The sequence below is a fragment of the Nerophis ophidion genome, linkage group LG22 (assembly GCF_033978795.1).
Source record: "Nerophis ophidion isolate RoL-2023_Sa linkage group LG22, RoL_Noph_v1.0, whole genome shotgun sequence".
NCBI classification, from domain to species: Eukaryota; Metazoa; Chordata; class Actinopteri; order Syngnathiformes; family Syngnathidae; genus Nerophis; species Nerophis ophidion.
Genome location: NC_084632.1, coordinates 44,847,531 through 44,874,030, shown reverse-complemented (window position 1 = coordinate 44,874,030; position 26,500 = coordinate 44,847,531). Strand labels below are relative to the sequence as shown.

Sequence of the window (26,500 nt, the reverse complement as noted above, 5' to 3'; positions counted from 1 at the left end):
CTTTCACTTTGCATAGTAGATCGTTAACTTGCACTTACAGATGTAGCGACAAACTATATTTAGTGACTGTGGTTTTCTGATGTTTTCCTGAGCCCATGTGGTGATATCCTTTAGAGATTGATGTCGGTTTTTGATACAGTGCCATCTGAGGGATCGAATGTAGCGGTCATTCATTGTTGGTTTCCGGCCATGCTGCTTACGTGGAGTGATTTCTCCAGATTCTCTGAACCTTTTGATGATATTATGGAGCGTAGATGTTGAAATCCCTAAATTTCTTGCAATGTCACTTTGAGAAAGGTTGTTCTTAAACTGTTTGACTATTTGCTCACGCAGTTGTGGACAAAGGGGTGTACCTCGCCCCATCCTTTCTTGTGAAAGACTGAGTATTTCACACTATGTAACAATACAATGTAACTACGCCATTTAACTACACAATGTGACTACACCATGTATTTACACCATGTAACTGCACCATGTAACTCCACCATGTAACAATACAATGTAACTCCACCATGTAACAATACAATGTAACTCCACCATGTAACTGCACCATGTAAATACACCATGTAACAATACAATGTAACTGCACCATGTAACTACACCATGTAACAATACAATGTAACTCCACCATGTAACTGCACCATGTGACTCCACCATGTAACAATACAATGTAACTCCACCATGTAACTACACCATGTAACAATACAATGTAACTCCACCATGTAACTGCACCATGTAACAATACAATGCAACTGCACCATGTAAATACACCATGTAACAATACAATGTAACTCCACCATGTAACTGCACCATGTAACAATACAATGTAACTCCACCATGTAACTGCACCATGTAAATACACCATGTAACAATACAATGTAACTGCGCCATGTAACTCCACCATATAACAATACAATGTAACTCCACCATGTAACAATACAATGTAACTCCACCATGTAACTACACCATGTAACAATACAATGTAACTCCACCATGTAACTGCACCATGTAACTCCACCATGTAACAATACAATGTAACTACACCATGTAACAATACAATGTAACTCCACCATGTAACTGCACCATGTAAATACACCATGTAACAATACAATGTAACTGCACCATGTAACTACACCATGTAACAATACAATGTAACTCCACCATGTAACTGCACCATGTAACTCCACCATGTAACAATACAATGTAACTCCACCATGTAACTACACCATGTAACAATGCAATGTAACTCCACCATGTAACTGCACCATGTAACAATACAATGTAACTGCACCATGTAAATACTCCATGTAACAATACAATGTAACTCCACCATGTAACTGCACCATGTAACAATACAATGTAACTCCACCATGTAACTGCACCATGTAAATACACCATGTAACAATACAATGTAACTGCACCATGTAACTCCACCATGTAACTACACCATGTAACAATACAATGTGACTCCACCATGTAACTGCACCATGTAACTCCACCATGTAACAATACAATGTAACTCCACCATGTAACTCCACCATGTAACTGCACCATGTAACAATACAATGTAACTGCACCATGTAAATACACCATGTAACAATACAATGTAACTCCACCATGTAACTGCACCATGTAACAATACAATGTAACTCCACCATGTAACTGCACCATGTAAATACACCATGTAACAATACAATGTAACTGCACCATGTAAATACACCATGTAACAATACGATGTAACTGCACCATGTAAATACACCATGTAACAATACAATGTAACTGCACCATGTAACTACACTATGTAGTCGGTAAAACGAAGTGTCCTTGTCTGGTGACCTGACCCTGCAAGATTGTACTAGAAGGACTGAGATGACTAAGATAAATATGATGACTGATAAGACTAAGATCATTGTAATCATTTAATTGAATGAGATGACTAAGATGAGTGAGATCCATGGTGAAGTCAAAGTGTGGCAGCAAGTATTGGATCAGGCGTAGCAGGCGGCATTGAGAGATGTGAGTGTGACAAAACACGTGACAATTATTTCATCATGCAAGGAGAGTGCATGTGACGAGCGGCCATGTTGGATGAAGATCTATTGGAAGATGGAGTTGATGATTGGAGTCTGACGACTGCAGACTTGGTCTTCTTTCTCCAGTCAGACCTTTATCTCATATTGTAGTTGATACATACATATATGTACATATCTTGATTGAATTATCCAGAGAATTGTGCTCAATACCGTGGTAGAGCGCAATATGTAGGTGTTGGAAAAATCACAAGACTACTTCATCTCTACAGAACTGTTTCATGAGGGGTTCCCTCAATCATCAGGAGATTTTAATGGAAGCATTCACATACAATGGTTTATATAGGGCACAGAGTGGGTGGGTACAGGCAGGTGTAGGGTGTGGTGATTGGCTCATGTGTTACCTAGGAGGTGTTTCCGTCTGTGGCGGCATGTTGAAATGATTTCACTGCGCTTGTTGAGGGATGATAGATCTGGATGATATATAATAAACAGTTTCTCTTTTAAGCATAGGTTGCATCTTTTATTACCACTGTTGTAAGGTGTGCTGGATGCAAGAATTTGCCATGTTATTGAATATTCAACATTATTGTCTTTGAGGTTCCAAATGTGTTTGCTGAGTTCTGTAGAATTCCGCAAAGTCTGGTTTCTAAAAGAGGCCTTGTGATTATTCCATCTGGCTTTAAACGCTCCTTCGGTTAATCCTATGTACGTGTCGGATGTGCTAATATCCTTGCGTGTTACCTTTGCTTGGTAAACGACTGATGTTTGTAAGCACCCCCCGTTGAGGGGGCAATCAGGTTTTCTTGCGACAGTTACATTCCTTATTGGTTTCAGAGTTGTTTAGTCTGGGGGTAGGCAGTCCTTTTGCAATTGCTTTGTTGTGGTTTGAAATGATTTGTTGTATGTTATTCATACAGCTGTAGCTCAATTTAATGTTGTTGTTGTTGAATATTTTTCTTAGGGTGTTGCCTTTGGGGAAGTCTCTGTCGATCAGAGTGAGGAACTTGTGGCCGATATTGGTTGAGACGTTTTTGCCTAATGGGGGGTTGTAAGAGATGATGTTTTGTTTTCTGCTCTTTTTTGGTTGGTTTCCTGGCGTGGGTTCATAGGTGAGGGTGAATTAATTCCGGTAGGTATTCTTTTCGTGGTGGTGGGTGGGTGGTTGCTGTCTACCACGGTATTGAGCACTTTTCTCTAGATAATCCAATCAAGACATATCCCGCTCCAAATTGACATTTGTTAAACAATGTACGACGATCCGAAATGGAAAAATTCAGCATCGACTACTCCAAGAAGAACATTCCTATACCCGCATTCCAATACCTACCGGAAATAATAAGAGGCTATCGATGCTGTCATCTAGCAAAGCTGAATTCGACCAAGCAACCCCTCCCGTACCAGAAAGCACTTGATGAAAGCGGATATAACTTCACCCTCACCTTGTGTAGTGGAAACATGTTGTGTAATACAAACATGTTGTTGTGTAATACAAACTTGTTGTTGTGTAATACAAACATGTTGTTGTGTAATACAAACATGTTGTTGTGTAATACAAACTTGTGTAGTACAGACATGTTGTGTAATACAAAAATGTGGTTGTGAAATGCAAACAACTTGTGTAATGCAAACATGTTGTGTAATTCAAACACATTGTGTAATACAAACATGTTGTTGTGTAATACAAACATGTTGTTCTGTAACCCAAACATGTTGTCGTGTAAAACAAACATGTTGTGTAATATAAACATGTTGCCGTGTAATACAAGCGTGTTGCTGTGTAATACAAACGTGTTGCTGTGTAATGCAAACGTGTTGTCGCATTTTGTCATGTAATACAAAAATTTTGCTGTGTAATACAACTGTGTTGCTGTGTAATACAAGCGTGTTGTCGCATGTTGTTGTGTAATACAAACATGTTGCTGTGTAATACAAACATGTTGTTGTGTAATACAAACATGTTGTTGTGTAATACAAACATGCTGGTGTGTAAAACAAAGGTGTTGTGTAATACAAAGGTGTTGTTATGTAATACAAAAGTGTTGCTGTATAATACAAACATGTTTTTGTGTTATACACAGGTGTTGCTGTGTAATACAAAGGTTTTGCTGTGTATTACAGAAATGTTGCTGTTTAATACAAAGGTGTTGCTGTGTAATACAAAGGTGTTGTTGTGTAATACAAAAGTGTTGTTGTGTAATACAAACATCTTGTTGTGTAATACAAAGGTGTTGTTGTGTAATACAAGGTGTTGTTGTGTAATACAAAGGTGTTGCTGTGTAATACAAAGGTGTTGCTGTGTAATACACAGATGTTGCTGTTTAATACAAACATGTTGTGTAATACAAAAATGTGGTTTTGGAATACAAACATGTTCTGTAATACAAACATGTAGTGTAACCCAAACATGTTGCCGTGTAAAATAAACACGTTGTGTAATACAAACATGTTGCTGTTTAATACAAATGTGTTGCTGTGTAATACAAACATGTTGCTGTGCAATACAAATGTGTTGTCGCATGTTGTCGTGTAATACAAACATGTGGCTGTGTTATACAAACGTGTTGCTGTGTATTACAAACGTGTTGTCGCATGTTGTCGTGTAATAAAAACCTGTTGCTGTGTAGTACAAATGTGTTGCTGTGTAATACAAACATGTTGTCGCATGTTTTCGTGTATACAAACATGTTGCTGTGTAGTACAAAGGTGTTGCTGTGTAATACAAACATGTTGCTGTGTAATACAAAGGTGTTGCTGTGTAATACAAACATGTTGCTGTGTAATACAAACGTGATGCTGTGTAATACAAACATGTTGTCGTATGTCGTGTAATACAAACATGTTGTTGTGTAATGCAAACATGTTGCTGTGTAATACAAAGGAGTTGCTGTGTAATACAAAGGTGCTGTGTAGTACAAAGGTGTTGCTGTGTAATACAAACATGTTGCTGTGTAATACAAAGGTGTTGCTGTGTAATACAAACATGTTGTTGTGTAATACAAAGATGTTGCTGTGTTATACAAACATGTTGCTGTGTAATACAAACATGTTGTTGTGTAATACAGACATGTTGTTGTGTAATACAAAGGTGTTGCTGTGTAATACAAACATGTTGTGTAATACAAACATGTTGTTGTGTAATACAAACATGTTGTTGTGTAATACAAAGGTGTTGCTGTCTAATACAAAGGTGTTGCTGTGTAATACAAAGGCGTTGCTGTGTAATACAAACATGTTGTGTAATACAAAGGTGTTGCTGTGTAATACAAACATGTTGCTGTGTAATACAAACATGTTGCTGTGTAATACAAAGGTGTTGCTGTGTAATACAAAGGTGTTGCTGTGTAATACAAAGATATTGTTGTGTAATACAAACATGTTGCTGTGTAATACAGTGGTGTTGCTGTGTATTACTAAGGTGTTGTTGTGTAATACAAAGGTGTTGCTGTGTAATACAAAGGTGTTGCTGTGTAATACAAACATGTTGTGTAATACAAACATGTTGCTGTGTAATACAAGCATGTTGTGTAATACAAACATGCTGCTGTGTAATACAAACATGTTACTGTGTAATACAAAGGTGTTGTTGTGTAATACAAACATGTTGTGTAATACAAAGGTGTCACTGTGTAATACACAGGTGTTGCTGTGTAATACAAAGGTGTTGCTTTGTAATACAAACATGTTGTTGTGTAATACAAAGGTGTTGCTGTGTAATACAAACATGTTGTGTAATACAAAGGTGTTGCTGTGTAATACAAACATGTTGTTGTGTAATACAAACATGTTGTTGTGTAATACACACATCTCGTTGTGTAATACAAAGGTGTTGCTGTGTAATACAAACGTGTTGTTGTGTAATACAAACTTGTTGTGTGATACAAACATGTTGCTGTGTAATACAAAGGTGTTGCTGTGTAATACAAAAGTGTTGTTGTGTAATACAAAGGTGTTGCTGTGTAATACAAAGGTGTTGCTGTGTAATACAAACATGTTGTGTTATACAAAGGTGTTGCTGTGTAATACAAACATGTTGTTGTGTAATAAAAACGTATTGCTGTGTAATACAAACATGTTGTGTAATACAAAGGTGTTGCTGTGTAATACAAACATGTTGTTGTGTAATACAAACATGTTGTTGTGTAATACAAAGGTGTTGCTGTGTAATACAAAGGTGTTGCTGTGTAATACAAACATGTTGTGTAATACAAAGGTGTTGCTGTGTAATACAAACATGTTGTTGTGTAATACAAACATGTTGTTGTGTAATACAAACATCTCGTTGTGTAATACAAAGGTGTTGCTGTGTAATACAAACGTGTTGTGTAATACAAACTTGTTGTGTGATACAAACATGTTGCTGTCCAATACAAAGGTGTTGCTGTGTAATACAAAGGTATTACTATGTAATACAAACATGTTGTTGTGTAATACAAAGGTGTCGTTGTGTAATACAAAGGTGTTGTTGTGTAATACAAAGGTGTTGCTGTGTAATACAAAGGTGTTGTTGTGTAATACAAACATTTTGTGTAATACAAAGGTGTTGCTGTGTAATACAAAGGTGTTGTTGTGTAATACAAAGGTGTTGTCGTGTAATACAAACATGTTGTGTAATACAAACATGTTGTGTAATACAAAGGTGTTGTTGTGTAATACAAAGGTGTTGTCGTGTAATACAAACATGTTGTGTAATACAAAGGTGCTGTTGTGTAATACAAAGGTGTTGTTGTGTAATACAAACATGTTGTGTAATACAAAGGTGTTGTTGTGTAATACAAAGGTGTTGTTGTGTAATACACAGGTGTTGTTGTGTAATACAAAGGTGTTGTGTGATACAAAGGTGTTGTTGTGTAATACAAAGGTGTTGTTGTGTAATACAAAGGGGTTGTTGTGTAATACAAAGGTATTGTTGTGTAATACAAACATGTTCTGTAATACAAGGGTGTTGTTGTGTAATACAAACATGTTGTGTAATACACAGGTGTTGCTGTGTAATACAAAGGTGTTGTTGTGTAATACAAAGGTGTTGTTGTGTAATACGAACATGTTGTGTAATACAAAGGTGTTGTTGTGTAATACAAACATGTTGTGTAATACACAGGTGTTGTTGTGTAATACAAAGGTGTTGTTGTGTGATACAAAGGTGTTGTTGTGTAATACAAACATGTTGTGTAATACAAAGGTGTTGTTGTGTGATAGAAAGGTGTTGCTGTGTAATACAAAGGTGTTGTTGTGTGATAGAAAGGTGTTGCTGTGTAATACAAAAGTGTTGCTGTGTAATACAAACATGTTGTGTAATACAAAGGTGTTGCTGTGTAATACAAACATGTGTAATACAAAGGTGTTGTTGTGTAATACAAACATGTGTAATACAAAGGTGTTGTTGTGTAATACAAAGGTGTTGTTGTGTAATACAAACATGTTGCTGTGTAATACAAACATGTTGTTGTGTAATACAAACATGTGTAATACAAAGGTGTTGTTGTGTAATACAAAGGTGTTGTTGTGTAATACAAAGGTGTTGTTGTGTAATACAAAAGTGTTTTTGTGTGAATGACGAAGAAGACAAAATGTGACTATTGTGTACTTCCTGTGCCTGGCAGCTGTGTCCGTGTCTCAAGTCACCGTGTCCACTCAGCCGGTGAGAAGCACAAGCACCGCCGCCACCACAACAGCAGCAACAACAACAACAACAACAACAACAGTGGGCGGCGTGCACAGGGGCGTGGCCAACACAACCAGTGGCACGGCGGGGCCCAAGGAGCGTGGAAGGGGCGTGGCCAGGCCGCCCCCCGCCATGGCGCAGACGAGCCCGCCTCCGCCCGCAGAGTCCTTCCCTCTGCCGCAGCGATTCTGCCCGTCCAGCCAGAGGAGAGACATCTTGTGGCCTCAGACCCAGAGGGGCCTGCTGGTGGAGCGGCCGTGTCCCAAAGGCACGCGAGGTAAGGCCGGGTCCTCCTCTGTACGCCGTCCACGCTCTCCTGAGAGGACGCCTTCTCAGGACTCGCATGTCAACAAAGTCACCTGGCAGCAAGAAGCACTCTGATTGGCTCCGGCCTTCATTGGCACAGAACGCTGTTGTGCTAAAAAGTTGGTGTTGTTGTTCCCCTGGCAGGCACGGCATCTTATTTGTGTGTCCTTGCCACCGGGACCTGGCACCCCAAGGGCCCCGATCTCAGCAACTGTACCTCCCACTGGGTCAACCAGGTGGCCCAGAAGGTGAGCGCCCAACCCTTCTTCATGTTTTTCTTCACACCCGCCACCGCCAGGGTATTTGTGGCGCCTCAAATGTTTGGCTTATACACCAGTGCAGAGTGCACAGGTGTATAAGCCACACCCACTCTCTTCATATTTAAGCTGCACTGTCGCATGTATGTACAGTATGTTGTGGAATGAGCTATTTACACTTAAATCTTCATTTACATACCTTCATTGTTCCCAAACGATGTCTGTAGCAGGGCAGTAAAACGGCTGATCAAACAAAACAGAAGTCATGGTCATGGACCCACTAGAAGTCATTGTAACAACCAAATAAGGCTGGGCAATAAAACCATATCAATATTTAGCATGATAGACATGTACCATAGTCTACACTGTAGAACACACCCGCATACGGGAAAAGTGGCCGTGCCAGTAACCTGGTTCAATCCCCACCTTCTACCATCCTAGTCACGTCCATTGTGTCCTTGAGCAAGACACTTCACCCTTGCTCCTGATGGGTGCTGGTTAGCGCCTTGCATGGCAGCTCCCTCCATCAGTGTGTAAATGTGGAAGTAGTGCCAAAGCGCTTTGAGTACTTTGAAGGTAGAAAAGCACTTTTCAAGTATAAGCCATGTACCATTTAGCATATAAGACGCACCCACTAGATTTTGAAAGAAAACAATATTTGTCCATGTGTTAGTCGCACCGGACTATAAGTGGCAGATATATACAAATTGTGAAATTAGTTATTTTCACAGAAATATTCTGTAAATGTTTATTTACATACCTTAACTGTTTCCAAACAGTGTCAGTAACAGGGCAGTAAAACGGCTGATCAAACAAAACGTCAGTCATGGTCATGGAGCCACTAGCTGCGCAAGCTAGCTTCCTAATCAGCTAAACAGACTCAATAACTCCACACTGACGTTTTGCTGAATTTACTGAGAAATTTGTGAAAGTGAAACAATACAAAAAGAATGCCGTTGTAAGTTAATAATACTAACACAGACACCTGTTAGCATATTAGCTACTGCTAACGGCGCCAGCAGCATCATGCTAATGATAGCAGGTACAAATATGCATGAAGACACTCCTACAGACGTCACACATGGGACGTTTTAGTAAGTAAGAACTGTTTTAGTTATATTGTAAAAATTCCAAACGTTGCTTGGAGTGATGAATTAAGAATCCATATGATCAATCAATCAATCAATCAATCAATGATTATTTATATAGAACTAAATCACTAGTGTCTCAAAGGGCTGCACAAACCACAGGGACATCCTCGGTAGGCCCACATAAGGGCAAGGAAAACTCACACCCAGTGGGACGTCGGTGACAATGATGACTATGAGAAACCTTGGAGAGGACCACATCTGAGAAGAAATGCTATGGACGGTTAGAAGACGCAACGGCAGGTCTACTTCCACTTCAAAGATTTAAACTGTAAAACAAATTCCCATTCACCCCCACAGCATCTGCAGTGAGCCAAGTCATCTGACAGATGGCGCCGTAGCACAAACAATAACACACCATTCCAGTGTTTGTGCACTTGTTTGCTAAAACTATTTGCATCATGAGCTTCAGCCAGGAAAAATCCCTACAATAGCCGCACCGTGGTATAAGCCGCAGGGTTCAGAGCGCAGGACAAAAGTGGAGGCCGGAATTTTTCACTAGTATTTGTGTCACGTTAAATGTTTTGATTAGGGCTGCACATGAGGACTAGTGGACTAGTGGACTAGTGGACTATGGTAACCATTAGTGGACTATGGTAACCATTAGTGGACTATGGTAACCATTAGTGGACTATGGTAACCATTAGTGGACTATGGTAACCATTAGTGGACTATGGTAACCATTAGTGGACTATGGTAACCATTAGTGGACTATGGTAACCATTAGTGGACTATGGTAACCATTAGTGGACTATGGTAACCATTAGTGGACTATGGTAACCATTAGTGGACTATGGTAACCATTAGTGGACTATGGTAACCATTAGTGGACTATGGTAACCATTAGTGGACTATGGTAACCATTAGTGGACTCATGGATTAGAAAAGCTTCACATCTCTCCCTCGCCTTTTAAAGTGAAATAGTTGGCAAGTGCTGACTTGCAATGCAATCACCAATGGATTCACAAATATTGATCGGGGCGGTATAGCTCGGTTGGTAAAGTGGCCGTGCCAGCAACTGGAGGGTTCCAGGTTCGATCCCCGCTTCCGCCATCCTAGTCACTGCCGGTGTGTCCTTGGGCAAGACACTTGAACCACCTGCGCCCAGTGCCACCCAAACTCGTTTAAATGTAACTTAGATATTGGCTTTCACGATGTAAAGTGCTTTGAGCCACCAGAGAAAAAGCGCTATATAAATATAATTCACTTCACAAGTCTTGATACAAACTAAGTCGTGATTTCATGAAAACAAAAGACATTAATGACCGCAGTGATAAAATTAAGCAAAAATAAGATGAAGATGAAGTGTTTATAAAAATGCTGACAAGTACATAAATAAAGGATAATTAAAGTTTTTTTTTTTACACAACTTTGTCTTTTTCTCGTTAGCTGGCGAGCTAACACGCTAACTGTTGAGTATTGCATCTTTTCCAAGTCCGACACGTCCGATGAACAATCATCACAAAATTATTTTGTTTGCTGTCGTTTACAAATTAGGAAATTAGCCAAGTAGTAGTTTTGTGTGGTAATATTACAATAATTGATATTCAAGCAGAATTCAATCATTTCCACCATCTCTGCTCTAATCCAGGGCTTTGCAACCTTTTTACCCTCGGGCCCCTCTCAAATATTAAGATATTAGAATATTAAATATTAGTCATCTTACTATTTTCATCATTTTCAATAATTATATCCAACGATATGAAAGCACAAATGTTATTATTTATTGAACACATAAACCTCAGGCTTAGGTCAGGCTGATTAGAAAACTCAAAACTAAACAAATGTGTGGCCTAAAAATACAATTACGTACAAATGTGTTGAGCTAAAATAAACTAAATTAATTATCGATAATTTAATTTAAAAACACATTTTTTTCTTAACTAAACTGTCAATAAAATTTACTGTAAGTGGAAATTAAATTATTTGCATTTTTAATACGTATCATTTTATTGTATTTATTCATTTAAATTAACCATATTTATTGTGTTTGATTTTATTAAATGTTACTTCTAATTTTTTTAATCTATTAAATGTTATCATTTTATTTGATTATTTAAATATGCTGCATGAAAATAAATGTACGTAATATTATGTCTTGCTAAAATATAATAAAATTGATAGTTAATAATTGTATTTAAGAAATGAAAAAGTGGAAATGAAATGACAGTTTTACCACTCTAGTGTGAAACTGTATAATTTTATTTTATTTATTTATTTCATTGAATTTAATGTAATTTAATTAATTTATTAATTCGATTTTAACTATATTCATTGTGTTTGATTTTATTAGAATTTATTTTTAATTCTTGGAATTCATTTAATTGTACTATTTAATTTGATTATTTAAATATGCTGCATAAAAATAAATGTACGTATTAATATGTTGTGCTAAAATAAAATTCAGTTATTAATTTATCATTTTATTTAAAAAACAACTGTTTTCTTACCTAAACTGTCAATAAAATTAAAGTGGAAATGAAATTACAGTTTCACCACTCTTGTGTGAAACTGTATTATTTTATTTTATTTATTTTATTTAATTCAATGTAATATAATTTAGTTTATTAATTTAATTTTAACTATATTTATTGTGTTTGATTTTATTAAATTGTATTTGTAATTGTTTTAATGTATTTAATTGTATTTTTGTATTTAATTATTTGAATATGCTGCAAAGAAATACATGTACGTAATATTATGATGTGCTAAAATAAACTAAATTAATAGATAATTATTTAATAAAAACAATGCTTAACTAAACTTTCAATAAAATTTAAGTGGAAATTAAATTACGGTTTCGCCGCTTTAGTCATAGATTTTGAACTTAATAAACTTTTCCGTGATTTCTTTGTTTGGTAATGTCATTACTGCCACAAGTGGTGATGAAGTGTACTACACCTGAGGAGCACAGCTGACAAACAGATATTGCTGGTGGCCCTCTAGGGGGCGCTCACCTTTCTGTGCTGAACAACCTCCGGTGTGACACGAAGATGTTATTTACTAATGATCATTTCGATGTGTTGCACTTTGGAAAACACGATTGCTTTGACGCCGGCAGATCCGCAGCGGCGAGAACGCGGCAAACTTGGCGAACGAGTTGGCCAAACACACCAAGGGTCCCATCTACGCCGGAGACGTCAGCTCCTCGGTGCGTCTCATGGAGCAGCTGGTGGACATCCTGGACGCTCAGCTGCAGGAGCTCCGCCCCAGCGAGAAGGACTCTGCTGGGCGGAGCTTCAACAAGGTAGACACCGCCTCAAACCTCAAACCTCACACCAGCTGCAAGTGGAACCTCCAAAGTTCAACTCAAGTGCTCCTCCCTTTTTTTCTTTAACTATATAAAAAAACATAGTTTGAGATGAGACACTCTTTAAAGACACACACACACACACACACGCACATACACATGCAGACACACACACACACGCACACACACGCACACACACACACGGTTGACTGCCTGGCTGAGTACAGAGGAGCCAGGTGAGTAAACACTATCACTACTATCAGTCTGCAGGACACTGGAAATAAAAGACACAACAGTAAAAATATAAACACATGTTGCTAGTAGTAATAATACAATAATCTATTATTTGTAGCCAGGACAAAAACCGCGTGACAAGTGTATAAATGTTTGTGCGACTCATCATATTGTTGCATATTGCAGTACTTTTATAGGTAAGTACCGAAGCACCTGAAATCTAAAGGTATCTTATTTGGATCCCTTTCTTGCTCCTGATTTAAACATTTGGCGGGTAAACAAGCATGTTTGTAGCAGACGGCCTCAAAGTGTTGAAGCAAACACGCCTAATAAGTACTCAAAGTACTTTCCACAATGCGCTAGCTCAATGCTAATCCACATTCATTATGTCATACACATGCTACTGATTAGCATTAGCCATTTTACATGGCGTTTTCAACACCTCCAAATGTGTTCATGAAAACCAAACAGTTGATATGTGATAAGTAATAATACATTGTACTATTACAATATTACATATGGTAATAATACAACAGCGCACATTTCATTAATTTTAGTCTTTTGTTTTTATTTACTTTGTATTCTTATTTATTCCTCTATCTTTTTGTAGTTATGGTACGTTACCAAATGTGGAACGATGTGAACCTTGTATGATTTATTTGATTATTTTGTCGTCCCATTTTATTGCTGTTGTTATTTGTGGTTACTCTGTATTGTTTTGAAGTTTTATTCATATTTGTCCATGTTTTTCTGTGTTTTAGTGATCCTCTCCTCTTGTAACTCAGCCACTGTTTTTTAAACTATTTCTTTTGGGGATCACTGATGTTTGTGTAAGTCGAAGTATAAACACTTTGTAGGGTGCAACATTGGATTTAATGACCTGGCTAACACAGCTCAGACAAAGGGAAGTAAAACATGCTTGCAAGTTATAGTCCGAGGTGTAAGAAGATAAAATACAACAACTGACAGCACAATTGTTAATCCATCCATCCATCCATCCATCTTCTTCCGCTTATCCGAGGTCGGGTCGCGGGGGCAACAGCCTAAGCAGGGAAACCCAGACTTCCCTCTCCCCAGCCACTTCGTCTAGCTCTTCCCGGGGGATCCCGAGGCGTTCCCAGGCCAGCCGGGAGACATAGTCTTCCCAACGTGTCCTGGGTCTTCCCCGTGGCCTCCTACCGGTTGGACGTGCCCTAAACACCTCCCTAGGGAGGCGTTCGGGTGGCATCCTGACCAGATGCCCGAACCACCTCATCTGGCTCCTCTCCATGTGGAGGAGCAGCGGCTTTACTTTGAGTCCTAATATTAGCTCTTAACTGTTAGATTATAGTATTAATCAAATAAACATTTATTGACACATGAACACACAAAAGTACTCTGGCGATCAAAACTTGTTTAATACATGAAGCGCTAAGTTTGACCTGTAGAGGGCGATAAGGCTACATCTTAGCTTTAATTGTGATGAGTCACAAACATTGTGTGCAGTGTTTGATGTTGTTTAATTTTCACATGTGTAAACTGTGTATTTTATTGTGTGATTGTTTTAATAATAAACCTTCTATTTGATTTATGTAAAGTACACAAACAACATTATACTTTTGTCGTGTTTATTATTCCAGTCTTAAGTGAATGAAGTAGTGCGAAGAAATAAAACTAAGAAAAGGAAACAATTCAAAAGAAGGAAGATCAAAAACTTCTGGAGCTTCTGTTTCTTCATGCTGTTAACTATCTGCCCAGCTGCACACGCTGGAAAGGAGTAACGAGGGCAGAAAGATGAACTTATTGAGTGCGTTGAAGTTTATGTTGAGCTTGTAACTTTTGAATCATATGTAGTTTTGTGGCCTTGAATGAAACGATGGAGGTTCCACTTGTGTAGTCTCCTGCAGTCCACCTGCCACTTTGGAAGAACATTTACTTGAATGAAACGATGGAGGTTCCACTTGTGTAGTCTCCTGCAGTCCACCTGCCACTTTGGAAGAACATTTACTTCTGAGCAACTGAGCGAGCGCCACAACTGTTTGTGTGTCAGACATCAAATCATCTTGTTTCTGATCTCTTCTTTTTCTGGTGGAATTGTAACAAAAAGCTTCAAAAGCGAGAGCGGACGTGCAGGGCGTACACCAAGGTACAGGAGCCCCCCCCCCCCCCGACCCTGCCTGCTGCCTGCTGCCTGCCACCCCCCCTCTGTGCTACCTGTGTCCTATTCTCACCTGTGCTGCACTCCGAGCCTTCTCACTTCTCTCACGTCCACTCGAGGTCGTCTGTTCTTGTTGCGCTGGAACTTTGGTGTGCCGCACTTCAAAAAAACTTGCATAAAACTGTCCAAAAAGTAAATGCTTCCTTTGAGACGGCGACAAACCTCCATTGCGATGAGGACAGAAGTAACATGATGCTACTCTGTCTTAACTAGTGGAACTATCATTTGTACCATTTATAATAATTACATTTATTTTGTATGTATTTAGTGTTATTATTGTATTTAATTATTGTATTGTATTTCATGTCATTTAATTTTAGTTTAATCATTTGGCTTTAACCATACTTATTGTGTTTGATTTTATTTAATTGTATTTTAAATTGTTGCATTCATTTAATTGTATTATTTAATTTAATTTAGTTTAATAATGTGATTTTAACTTTATTTATCATGTTAATTTGTAATTGTTTTAAATTATTGAGTTATTTCATTAAATTTAGGGTAATTTAATTTAGTTCTATAATTAAATTTTATTTCATTTCAATAGTTTTAATTTATTGTGTTTTATTTAATGCCATTTAATGTAGTTTAGGGATTTAAATATAGCTATAATTATCATGATTTATTTTTTTATTGTATTTTTAATTGTTTAAATTATTTCATTTAATTTAGTTTAATGATTTAATTGTACTTATATTCAATAAGTTAAAGTTAAAGTACCAATTATTGTCACACACACACTAGATGTGGCAAAAGTATTCTCTGCATTTGACCCATCAGCCTTGATCACCCCCTGGGAGGTGAGGGGAGCAGTGAGCAGCAGTGGTGGCCGCGCCCGGGAATCATTTTTGGTGATTTAACCCCCAATTCCAAGCCTCGATGCTGAGTGCCAAGCAGGGAAGTAATGGCTCCCATTTTTATAGTCTTTGGTATGACTCGGCCGGGGTTTGAACTCACAACCTACCATCTTAGGGCGGACACTCTAACCACTAGGCCACTGAGCAGGTGTTTGATCATGATTGATTTTATTTATTGTATTTTTTAATTGTTTTAATTCATCATATTTTATTATTTAATGTACTTCTTTAATGTAAATGAAATAGTTTAATAATTTAATTCTAACTATATTTATCACGTTTGACCACAACCATCTCATGTGGACACTCATCAAATATGAGTCACCTTCACAGGGAATACATATTTACACATACATGTAGATCCTTGCATGCGCACCCACGCACACACACACACACACACACACACACACACACACACACACACACACACGCGCACACACACACACACACACACACACACACACCTTCTGATGTCACAAGTAACATCAGGGTTTTTATAACAAGTCAATAACATTTCATCTAACCAGGAAGAAGAAGAAGCTGTTGTAGCGTGCATACACACACACACACACTCACACACACACACACACACACACACACACACACACACACACACACACACACACTCACACACACACACACACACACACACACACACACACACACACACACACACGACATCACCTGGATTAATACAACCTTTGTACATTTAAACTTTTATATTTTTCATGGATTACAGGTGACATTGATAAATGTTAATATATCATCTTCCACTCACAAAAAAGTGATGCATCGTTAGTAATGTGTCATCAACTGAATTTATGCAGGGTGGGCGTGTCCAATTTACATGTGGTGGGCGTGTCTAATTTACACGTGGTGGGCGTGTCTAACCTTCACCGAATGGGCATGACTAATGTAACATGCCTGGGGTGGGCGTGTCTACGGTGCCTGGGTGGGCGTGTCCTCGGGCTGAATGAGAGAAAAGGCGAGTGAAAGAAGTCTTGAGTGCAAACGGGAGAAAAGGAGAATATTTCAGCAGCATGAAGCTTCTTTTTTTTGTTTTGTTTTTCTACTTTTTATTTCCTCATGTGTTATTTTTATTTTGTACTTTATTCCTTCCAGCCACCGTCAGCTGGGAGGAATAATCAACACCTGGAAGTGTGTCATAAACCTCTTTTAATGTCGCCATCGCACATCTGGACTCTTCAAATCTTCACTTTTATATTCTGCTCATCTTTGGTGTTTTAGTCATGTCCTAAAGTCTGCTGGGACAAAAGAGGCTTCAGTCCAGCTCAACAACTGATCTTATTCCTGTTCAGGGGGATCCTGCTGATATCAGTCTGATATCAGCAGGATCAGATGACATGTTCAATATGTGATACAAGCAGCCTCTTTGTGTGTGATATCATGTGCGATACAAACGGCCCTGCAAAGTGTTTACTTGTGTGTGATATCATGTGCGATACAAGCAGTCCTGCGGCCTGTTTACGTGTGTGTGATATCATATGTGATACGTGTGTGTGATATCATGTGTGATACAAGCAGTCCTGCGGCATGTTGACTTGTGTGTGATATCATGTGCGATACAAGCAGTCCTGCGGCATGTTGACTTGTGTGTGATATCATGTGCGATAGAAGCAGACCTGCAGTGCGTTTAAATGTGTGTGATAGCATGTGCGATACAAGTTTACTTGTGCAAAGCTGGAAATCCAGTAACATGCTAATCTATAGGCTACTAGGATCCAGCAGCTACACAACAGCTAAGCACAGAAGCTAGAAATAGGTAATAATCATTGAAGAATAAAAGGTAATAATGATTGATTGATATTACTTCCACTTACAAAGTCTCCTAAGCAGAAGTGTATTAGAAAGTGTTCAGCAACAAACGTGTCCGCATCATTCTACTGACTGCACAATGAGTCTAACTTCAGGAAAAAAACATTTACCACTCCACTTCAACTTAAAGACAACATTAGTCCATTCTAGACGGTTAATAATAAATAACTTATTTACTTATTTTTCAATATTTTACAAAAACCTGCCTACTATTGTTGTCTGTTTGACTCATGTCACTTGATCAAAGCGTTTTCTAACACATGGTTGTGATATGGTATCAGAAGTGGACTCATGTATCGGACACCCCTAAACCCACTTGTACTTTTCAAGGAGCAACATGGTGCAACTTTTTGTCGGCCACAAAGTCAACAGCTTCCAGGTCATGAGATGAATTGTTTTCTGCTAATGACTCATTTTTTCCACCAGAATAATAATAAGGTTACTTTTTTTTTTACTTAAATTCTCTCAGCTTGCATCGCACTTTTTTGTCCAAATATAACCTCCTCTACTGGGACGTCCGTGTCCTCCGTCTGCCACCAAAGTCACACACACACACACACACACACACACATACATATTCCCCCCCTCGGTGCAGATTTGTCTTATGGGACAGAATTAAAAGCAGATTGAGTTAAGTCATGCTTTTAGAAAAAGAAGCTCAAATGTGTGATGGAGGTACAAACAACTGACTATATTCCCCATCTTGTTTGTATGGACTAGGAAATAAGGACACATACTGTCTGAAATGAAATTTGAAATATATTTATTTATTTTTGTGTGTATATATATATATATATATATATATATATATATATATATATATATATATATATATATATATACACACACACATTCATCCAACCCGACGGCCCCCAAAAATGGATTCAAAATCATTTTAAATCTTTTTTTTCTTTTTTTAAATAAAAAGAGTTTCAGAAAAAAAAAAAATAGTTCCTTTTTTTATTTATAGATTTTCATTATTTTCATGTTTTTCCAAATTATTTATTTGGTTACAAATATTTTTTTTCTGGTTACAAGTAATTCGTTTTAATTACTAAAACACTGGCTGCAATTTAATGTTTTGCCACAAATGGATTGTTTACATATTATGTACAATTACATACAGTATATATATATATATATATATATATATATATATATATATATATATATATATATATATATATATATATACATATATACATATATATTTATATATATACATATATATATGTATGTATATATATGTATATATATATACATGTATATATATATATATATATACATATATATATGTATATATATATATGCATACAGGTATATATATATATTTATATAAAATGAGCACAATCCATGCAATTTATCATCCCTGCTTGTCATGCATTCAGTCTATAAAAATGTTTGTAGTTTGCTTTTGCAGTTGTTGTCTTTGTGCAGGTGTGTTGTTGTCATGTTGTGTTCGTGTCACATGTCGCCAGCTGCCTTCCTCACCGTGTTGTGTGTGCGGCTGCAGGCCATCGTGGACACGGTAGATAATCTGCTCAGACCCGAGGCGCTGAAGTCCTGGCAGGACATGAACGTGACGGAGCAGACGCACGCCGCCACCATGTTGCTGGACACCTTGGAGGAGGGCGCCTTCGTCCTCGCCGACAACCTGATGGAACCCGCCATCGTTAAAGTTCCTGCCGACAACATTAGTGAGTAGAAAGGCTTTGTCTTTTATCTGCAACAAAAATGCATGCATTTGAAACAAACAGGAAGAATATATTGTTGCAATTCAACCAATAAATAAATAGAATTTAAAAAATATAAATTAAAAAGCTTTAGTTGAAAGTAATGTTTTGCCTTCGACTCAACTTCAATTTTGTGGGTGTGGCCTCCACTAGATGAAATGTTACAAGCTCTTTAATTGGGCCGGAATGATGGCATGACCATATATGGGCGTGACTGCTGACGACTTCCACTCTCAACACTTTAGGAGGGAAAATATCAGCTGACCAATAAACAGGCTTCTAACATATAGTTAGAAGCCTGTTTATTGGTCAGCTGATATTTATTTGCAACTCAAAAAAAAACATTAATTCAAAACTGATTTTTCACCGAATGTTTTTTTAAAACCCTAAAAATCCATTTGTAACCAAAACAACAAATTGCAAACAAATTGTTTTTGTTATCAAAACAATGAAAACCAGAAAAATATATATTTCTAACCAAATAAATAATTTGTAAAAATGTTTAAAAAAAAAAATTATAAACAAAAAAAATTGTTTTTCATTTCATTTCAATCTTCCGCATGTTTTTTTCAGAAACTCCTTTTATTAAAAAAATATATAAATTTCAAAATTATTTGAAATGCATTTTTGGGTGTATTCAGGTTGTGCAAAAAGACATTTCTTGACCAACCATCTCGGCTTTTGCATATTATTATTATTATTATGTTTAATGAGTGGTCTAGTGAGATACATTCTGTGATGTTTTGTTTGTAAAAGTCTTAACACCCATGTCAACATCAGCCTGCTGCAGGATAACATGTTCCTACGCAGCCTCCTTAGCCATCAATAGAAATACTCATGTCAATATTCATGTCTATATTCATGTCAATATTCATGTCAATATTCATGTCAATATTCATGTCTATATTCATGTCAATATTCATGTCAATATTCATGTCAATATTCATGTCAATATTCATGTCTATATTCATGTCGATATTCATGTCGATATTCATGTCAATATTCATGTCTATATTCATGTCAATATTCATGTCAATATTCATGTCAATATTCATGTCAATATTCATGTCAATATTCATGTCAATATTCATGTCAATATTCATGTCAATACTCATGTCAATATTCATATCAATATTCATGTCAATATTCATGTCAATATTCATGTCAATATTCATGTCAATACTCATGTCAATACTCATGTCAATATTCATGTCAATATTCATGTCAATATTCATGTCTATATTCATGTCAATACTCATGTCAATATTCATGTCAATATTCATGTCAATATTCATGTCAATATTCATGTCAATACTCATGTCTATATTCATGTCAATATTCATGTCAATATTCATGTCAATATTCATGTCAATATTCATGTCAATATTCATGTCAATATTCATATCAATATTCATGTCTATATTCATGTCAATATTCATGTCAATATTCATATCAATATTCATGTCAATATTCATGTCTTTATTCATGTCAATATTCATGTCAATATTCATGTCAATATTCATGTAATATATTCATGTCAATATTCATGTCAATATTCATGTCAATATTCATGTCAATATTCATGTCAATATTCATGTCAATACTCATGTCAATATTCATGTCAATATTCATGTCAATATTCATGTCAATACTCATGTCTATATTCATGTCAATATTCATGTCAATATTCATATCAATATTCATGTCAATATTCATGTCAATATTCATGTCAATATTCATGTCAATATTCATGTCAATATTCATGTCTATATTCATGTCAATATTCATGTCAATATTCATATCAATATTCATGTCAATATTCATGTCAATATTCATGTCAATATTCATGTCAATATTCATGTCAATACTCATGTCAATATTCATGTCAATATTCATGTCAATATTCATGTCAATATTCATATCAATATTCATGTCAATATTCATGTCAATATTCATGTCAATATTCATGCTGCTTTTCTCCCGTCTGCTCGGGCAGCCATGAGTGTATCCAGTAAGTTCTGATGGATGACGTGTTTGAGAAGAAAAGCTGCTGACTTTTCTTCCGCCTCTCCCGCAGTTCTGGACGTCTACGTGCTGAGCACCGACGGCCAAGTGCACGACTTCAAGTTCCCACAATCCAACAGGGCGGGAATCTCCATCCAACTCTCCGCCAACACCGTCAAACTCAACAGTCGGAATGGTGAGTACTTCCTACTCTAGTCCTAGTACTTTGTATCCTAGTACTTCATACTGTAGTCGTAGTACTTTGTACTGTAGTTGTAATACTTTATACTGTAGTCGTAATACTTTGTACTGTAGTCATAGTACTTCATACTGTAGTCATAGTACTTCATGCTGTGGTCATAGTACTTTGTACTGTAGTCATAGTACTTCATGTTGTAGTCAGAGTACTTCATACTATAGTCGTAATACTTCATATTGTACTATTTTGTACTGTAGTCATAGTACCTTATATTGTAGTCAGAGTACTTCATACTATAATCATAATACTTCATATTGTACTATTTTGTACTGTAGTCATAGTACCTCATGTTGTAGTCAGAGTACTTCATACTATAATCATAATACTTTATACTGTAGTACTCTGTACTGTAGTTGTAGTCATTCATACTGTAGTCATAGTACTTCATAATGTAGTACTATGTACTGTAGCGTTAGTACTTCATACTGTAGTCGTAGTAATTAGCAATAGTACTAATATTATTGTTAATATAATCAATAACCTTAATGATGTGTTATGATAATAATAATATTAATGTTATTTTATTTGTTTTATATTTGTTATTATTATAATAGTTACCTTAGTATATCTTAACATTGTTACACGTTCGTATAAATGATTACAATGTTTAATCACATTAATACTTATATACATTAATAATAACACATTTTTATTATTTTTGACAGTGTTATTAGTTATGGTATTAATATTGTTAATGCCATTATATTCTTATTGATTTGTAAGAACATTAATAAAACAATTATAATAATGATGATTAACAATGATGGTAAATATGATCATTGAATAATCAAAAATAACCTATTAATAATCATAGTTATACAAATACATCCAATGTTATTATTATTATTATTGTTATCATTATTACTGTTTCAGATAATTATTATAATACTGGGCAGAGGGGTTAGTGCGTCTGCCTCACAATACGAAGGTCCTGAGCAGTCCTGGGTTCAAATCCAGGCTCGGGATCTTTCTGTGTGGAGTTTGCATGTTCTCCCCGTGACTGCGTGGGTTCCCTCCGGGTACTCCGGCTTCCTCCCACTTCCAAAGACATGCACCTGGGGATAGGCCCCTCCCACCTCCAAAGACATGCACCTGGGGATAGGCCCCTCCCACCTCCAAAGACATGCACCTGGGGATAGGCCCCTCCCACCTCCAAAGACATGCACCTGGGGATAGGCCCCTCCCACCTCCAAAGACATGCACCTGGGGATAGGCCCCTCCCACCTCCAAAGACATGCACCTGGGGATAGGCCCCTCCCACCTCCAAAGACATGCACCTGGGGATAGGTTGATTGGCAACACTAAATGGTCCCTAGTGTGTGAATGTTGTCTGTCTATCTGTGTTGGCCCTGTGGTGAGGTGGCGACTTGTCCAGGGTGTACCCCGCCTTCCGCCCGATTATAGCTGAGATAGGCACCAGCACCCCCTGTGACCCCAAAAGGGAATAAGCGGTAGAAAATGGATGGATGGATTTATGTTATAATACTGCTACATTGAAATATATCCAAAATAACAATCATCATAATAATTATAATAATTGGCTAACATATGTCAACTATTATTGGTGGACTATTTTATTGATGACTAACACTGATGATGATGAGGATGATGATGTCACATGTGTGTGTGTGTGTGTGTGTGTGTGTGTGTGTGCGCGTGCGTGCGTGCGTGCGTGCGTGCGTGTGTGCGTGTGTGCGTGCGTGCGTGTGTGTGTGTGTGTGTGTGTATGTGTGTGTGCGTGTGTGTGTGTGTGTGTGTGTGTATGTATGTGTGCGTGTGTGTGTGTGTGTGTGTGTGTGTGTGTGTGTGTGTGTGTGTGTGTGTGTGTGTGTGTGTGTGTGTGCGTGTGTGTATGTATGTATGTGTGTGTGTGTGTGTGTGTGCGTGCGTGTGCAGGCGTGGCCAAGTTGGTGTTTGTGCTGTACAAGAACTTGGGCCAGTTCCTGAGCACAGAAAACGCCACCTTCCAGACGGAGGGCGACGTGAGCGCTGGAAACGTGTCGGTCAACTCGGACGTCATCGCCGCCTCCATCAACAAAGAGTCCAGTCGGGTCTTCATCAACGAGCCGGTCCTCTTCACGCTGGAACACATCGACGTGAGTGCCAACATGTCTGCCTTTTAAAAAAGACACCAAAACCAAGATTTATTAGAAGCCTTTTTACTGCTCATTCTCTGATGATGGCGTGACCATATATGGGCGTGACTGCTGACTACTTCCGCCCTCAGCATAATTGGAGGGAAAACACCAAAGACTATTGGAGGGAGAGACGGACCAATGATGTGACTTCTGACATATTGATGAATGAAGGAATAAACTAAGAAAAAAACAAAAAAGAACGTTTTCAAAAAATATTGTAAATGGAACACATTGACCTCAGTGCAAGACTATATATAAGTAAAATAATATCTATACATATGTTAGGAAAAAACACAGAGGCTGTATCATCCCTACAAGCCTGTTTTACAGGTTTCCCTGCTCTGTGAAACAGGCTTGTAGGGATGATACAGCCTCTGTGTTTTTCCCTGACCTAACATATTCTACTCTACTCCGGTGTTATATATATATATATATATATATATATATATATATATATATATATATATATATATATATATATATATACATATATATACATATATATATATATATATATATATATATATATATATATATATATATATATACATATATATATATATATATATATATATATATATATATATATACATATATATATATATATATATACATATATATATATATATATATATATATATATATATATATGGTCAAAAGTGTAGATAGACTTGTAAAGAACATGATGTCATGGCTATCTTGAGTTTCCAATCATTTCTACAACTCTTATTTTTTCGTGATGTAGTGATTGGAGCACAGGGACTTAACTCAGGTTGTTCCACAGACTTAACTTGGGGCGTACCAGGGACTGAATTTGAGGCATACCAGGGACTGAATTTGAGGCGTACCAGGGACTGAATTTGAGGCGTACCAGGGACTTCACTTGGGGCATATCAGGGACTAGATGTTGGACACTGGCGGGCCGTAGTTTAAGGGCCTGTTTTGAGTAAGATTTGGCTTTGTCCCCGAAAGGGACAAGCGGTATAAAATGGCTGTAGTTGTCTGTACTTGAAGTGGCTGGCTGGGCACCAGATGAAGGACTTGAAGTGAATTGTTGATGAAAAGTCATTCTTGAATGAAGACGGAGATATAAATGATTGTTTTAAAGTCATTCTTGAATGAAGACGGAGATATAAATGATTGTTTTAAAGTCATGTTTGAATGAAGACGGAGATATAAATGAGTCTTTTATTGTGGAGGAAATGAGCTGCTGGATCAGTAGCAGCAATTACTTTGCACTTCCTGAGCTTTTATTGGCTGTGGGCGTGGCTTCTTGCTGTTATTCAAGGCTGCGTGTGATTGGCTGTCTGAGAAAGGAGGCGTGTAAAAGTTGCCATCTCTTGTTATCTTGCAGATGGAGCACTACTTCAACTCCAATTGCTCCTTCTGGAACTACTCGGAGAGGAGCATGATGGGCCACTGGTCCACGCAGGGCTGCAGGCTCCTGGGGGCCAACAAGACTCACACCACCTGCTCCTGCAGCCACCTCACCAACTTCGCCGTGCTCATGGCACACCGCAAAGTCAACGTAAGTCCGCCTCCTCCCGCACCGTGAGTGGGGGTCTCACGCACGGGGGCCCTCACCCTCAGGGCCGCTAGGGGTCCACGTCTTTGCCCGCCTGTGGACTCCATCTGACGGCCAATCAGAAAGCAGTCAAAGCCATTCTAGCAAAATATTCTTTGCTGTAATAAAACTCTCATAACAGCTTTACTGAAAACATGATTAAAAATGTGTGTGTGTGTGTGTGTGTGTGTGTGTGTGTGTGTGTGTGTGTGTGTGTGTGTGTGTGTGTGTGTGTGTGTGTGTGTGTGCGTGTGCATATGTGGATATACATTATATATGTGCATATATATATGTATATACTGTACCTATATATGTATGTAATTATAAATATATATGTATATAATTATGATGGAGACCTTTTATGTAATTAGAATATGTTGCCTTGCTAATATGAAATATGATGAAATCAAATCAATTTTAAAGTAAAAAAAGTTTAATGCTCAACAACATTAAATTGTCATATTTGCATGAGTAAGTCCAGTTGTGTAAAAGTTGTTGTATTAAATTGTCATATTTGCATGAGTAAGTCCAGTTGTGTAAAAGTTGTGGTGTTGTGTTGTGTGGCAGGTGAACAGGTCACATGACCTGCTGCTGGGCGTGATCACTCGAGTGGGCGTGGCCATGTCCTTGCTGTGTCTCAGCATCAGCATCTTCACCTTCTGCTTCTTCCGAGGCCTGCAGAGCGACCGCAACACCATCCACAAGAACCTCTGCATCAACCTCTTCCTCGCCGAACTCATCTTCCTCGTCGGCGTGGACATGACGCAGCCCAGGGTGACCACTTACTTCCTTCCTTCATTCCTTCCTTCATTCCTCTCTCTCTCTCTTCTCCATTTTACCTGTTTCACTCATGGGCAATATCACCATTTTATTGCCATGTTCACCATGAAAGGTGTAAAGTGGGCGTGTTCACCATGAAAGGTGTACAGTGGGCATGTTCACCATGAAAGGTGTAAAGTGGGCATGTTCACCATGAAAGGTGTAAAGTGGGCATGTTCACCATGAAAGGTGTAAAGTGGGCA

At 37.7% G+C, this 26,500-nt stretch overlaps 1 protein-coding gene across 13 annotated transcripts in view; it reads left to right on the top strand.

Annotated features, from left to right (window-relative positions):
• The window catches only part of adgrl2a (adhesion G protein-coupled receptor L2a), a 185,435-nt gene that overhangs the window by 123,346 nt on the left and 35,589 nt on the right, over positions 1-26,500 (top strand). For 11 of the 13 annotated variants that reach the window (XM_061883988.1, XM_061883986.1, XM_061883998.1 and 8 more), the window contains 9 exons: positions 7,634-7,972; positions 8,146-8,249; positions 12,468-12,653; positions 14,977-15,015; positions 19,294-19,477; positions 21,591-21,713; positions 23,673-23,872; positions 25,269-25,442; positions 26,046-26,252. In XM_061883988.1, the coding sequence (XP_061739972.1) occupies positions 7,634-7,972; positions 8,146-8,249; positions 12,468-12,653; positions 14,977-15,015; positions 19,294-19,477; positions 21,591-21,713; positions 23,673-23,872; positions 25,269-25,442; positions 26,046-26,252 (1,556 nt within the window). The remainder of the gene's footprint in view (positions 1-7,633; positions 7,973-8,145; positions 8,250-12,467; positions 12,654-14,976; positions 15,016-19,293; positions 19,478-21,590; positions 21,714-23,672; positions 23,873-25,268; positions 25,443-26,045; positions 26,253-26,500) is intronic. The other 2 variants (XM_061883989.1, XM_061883987.1) reach the window with 1 other exon arrangement.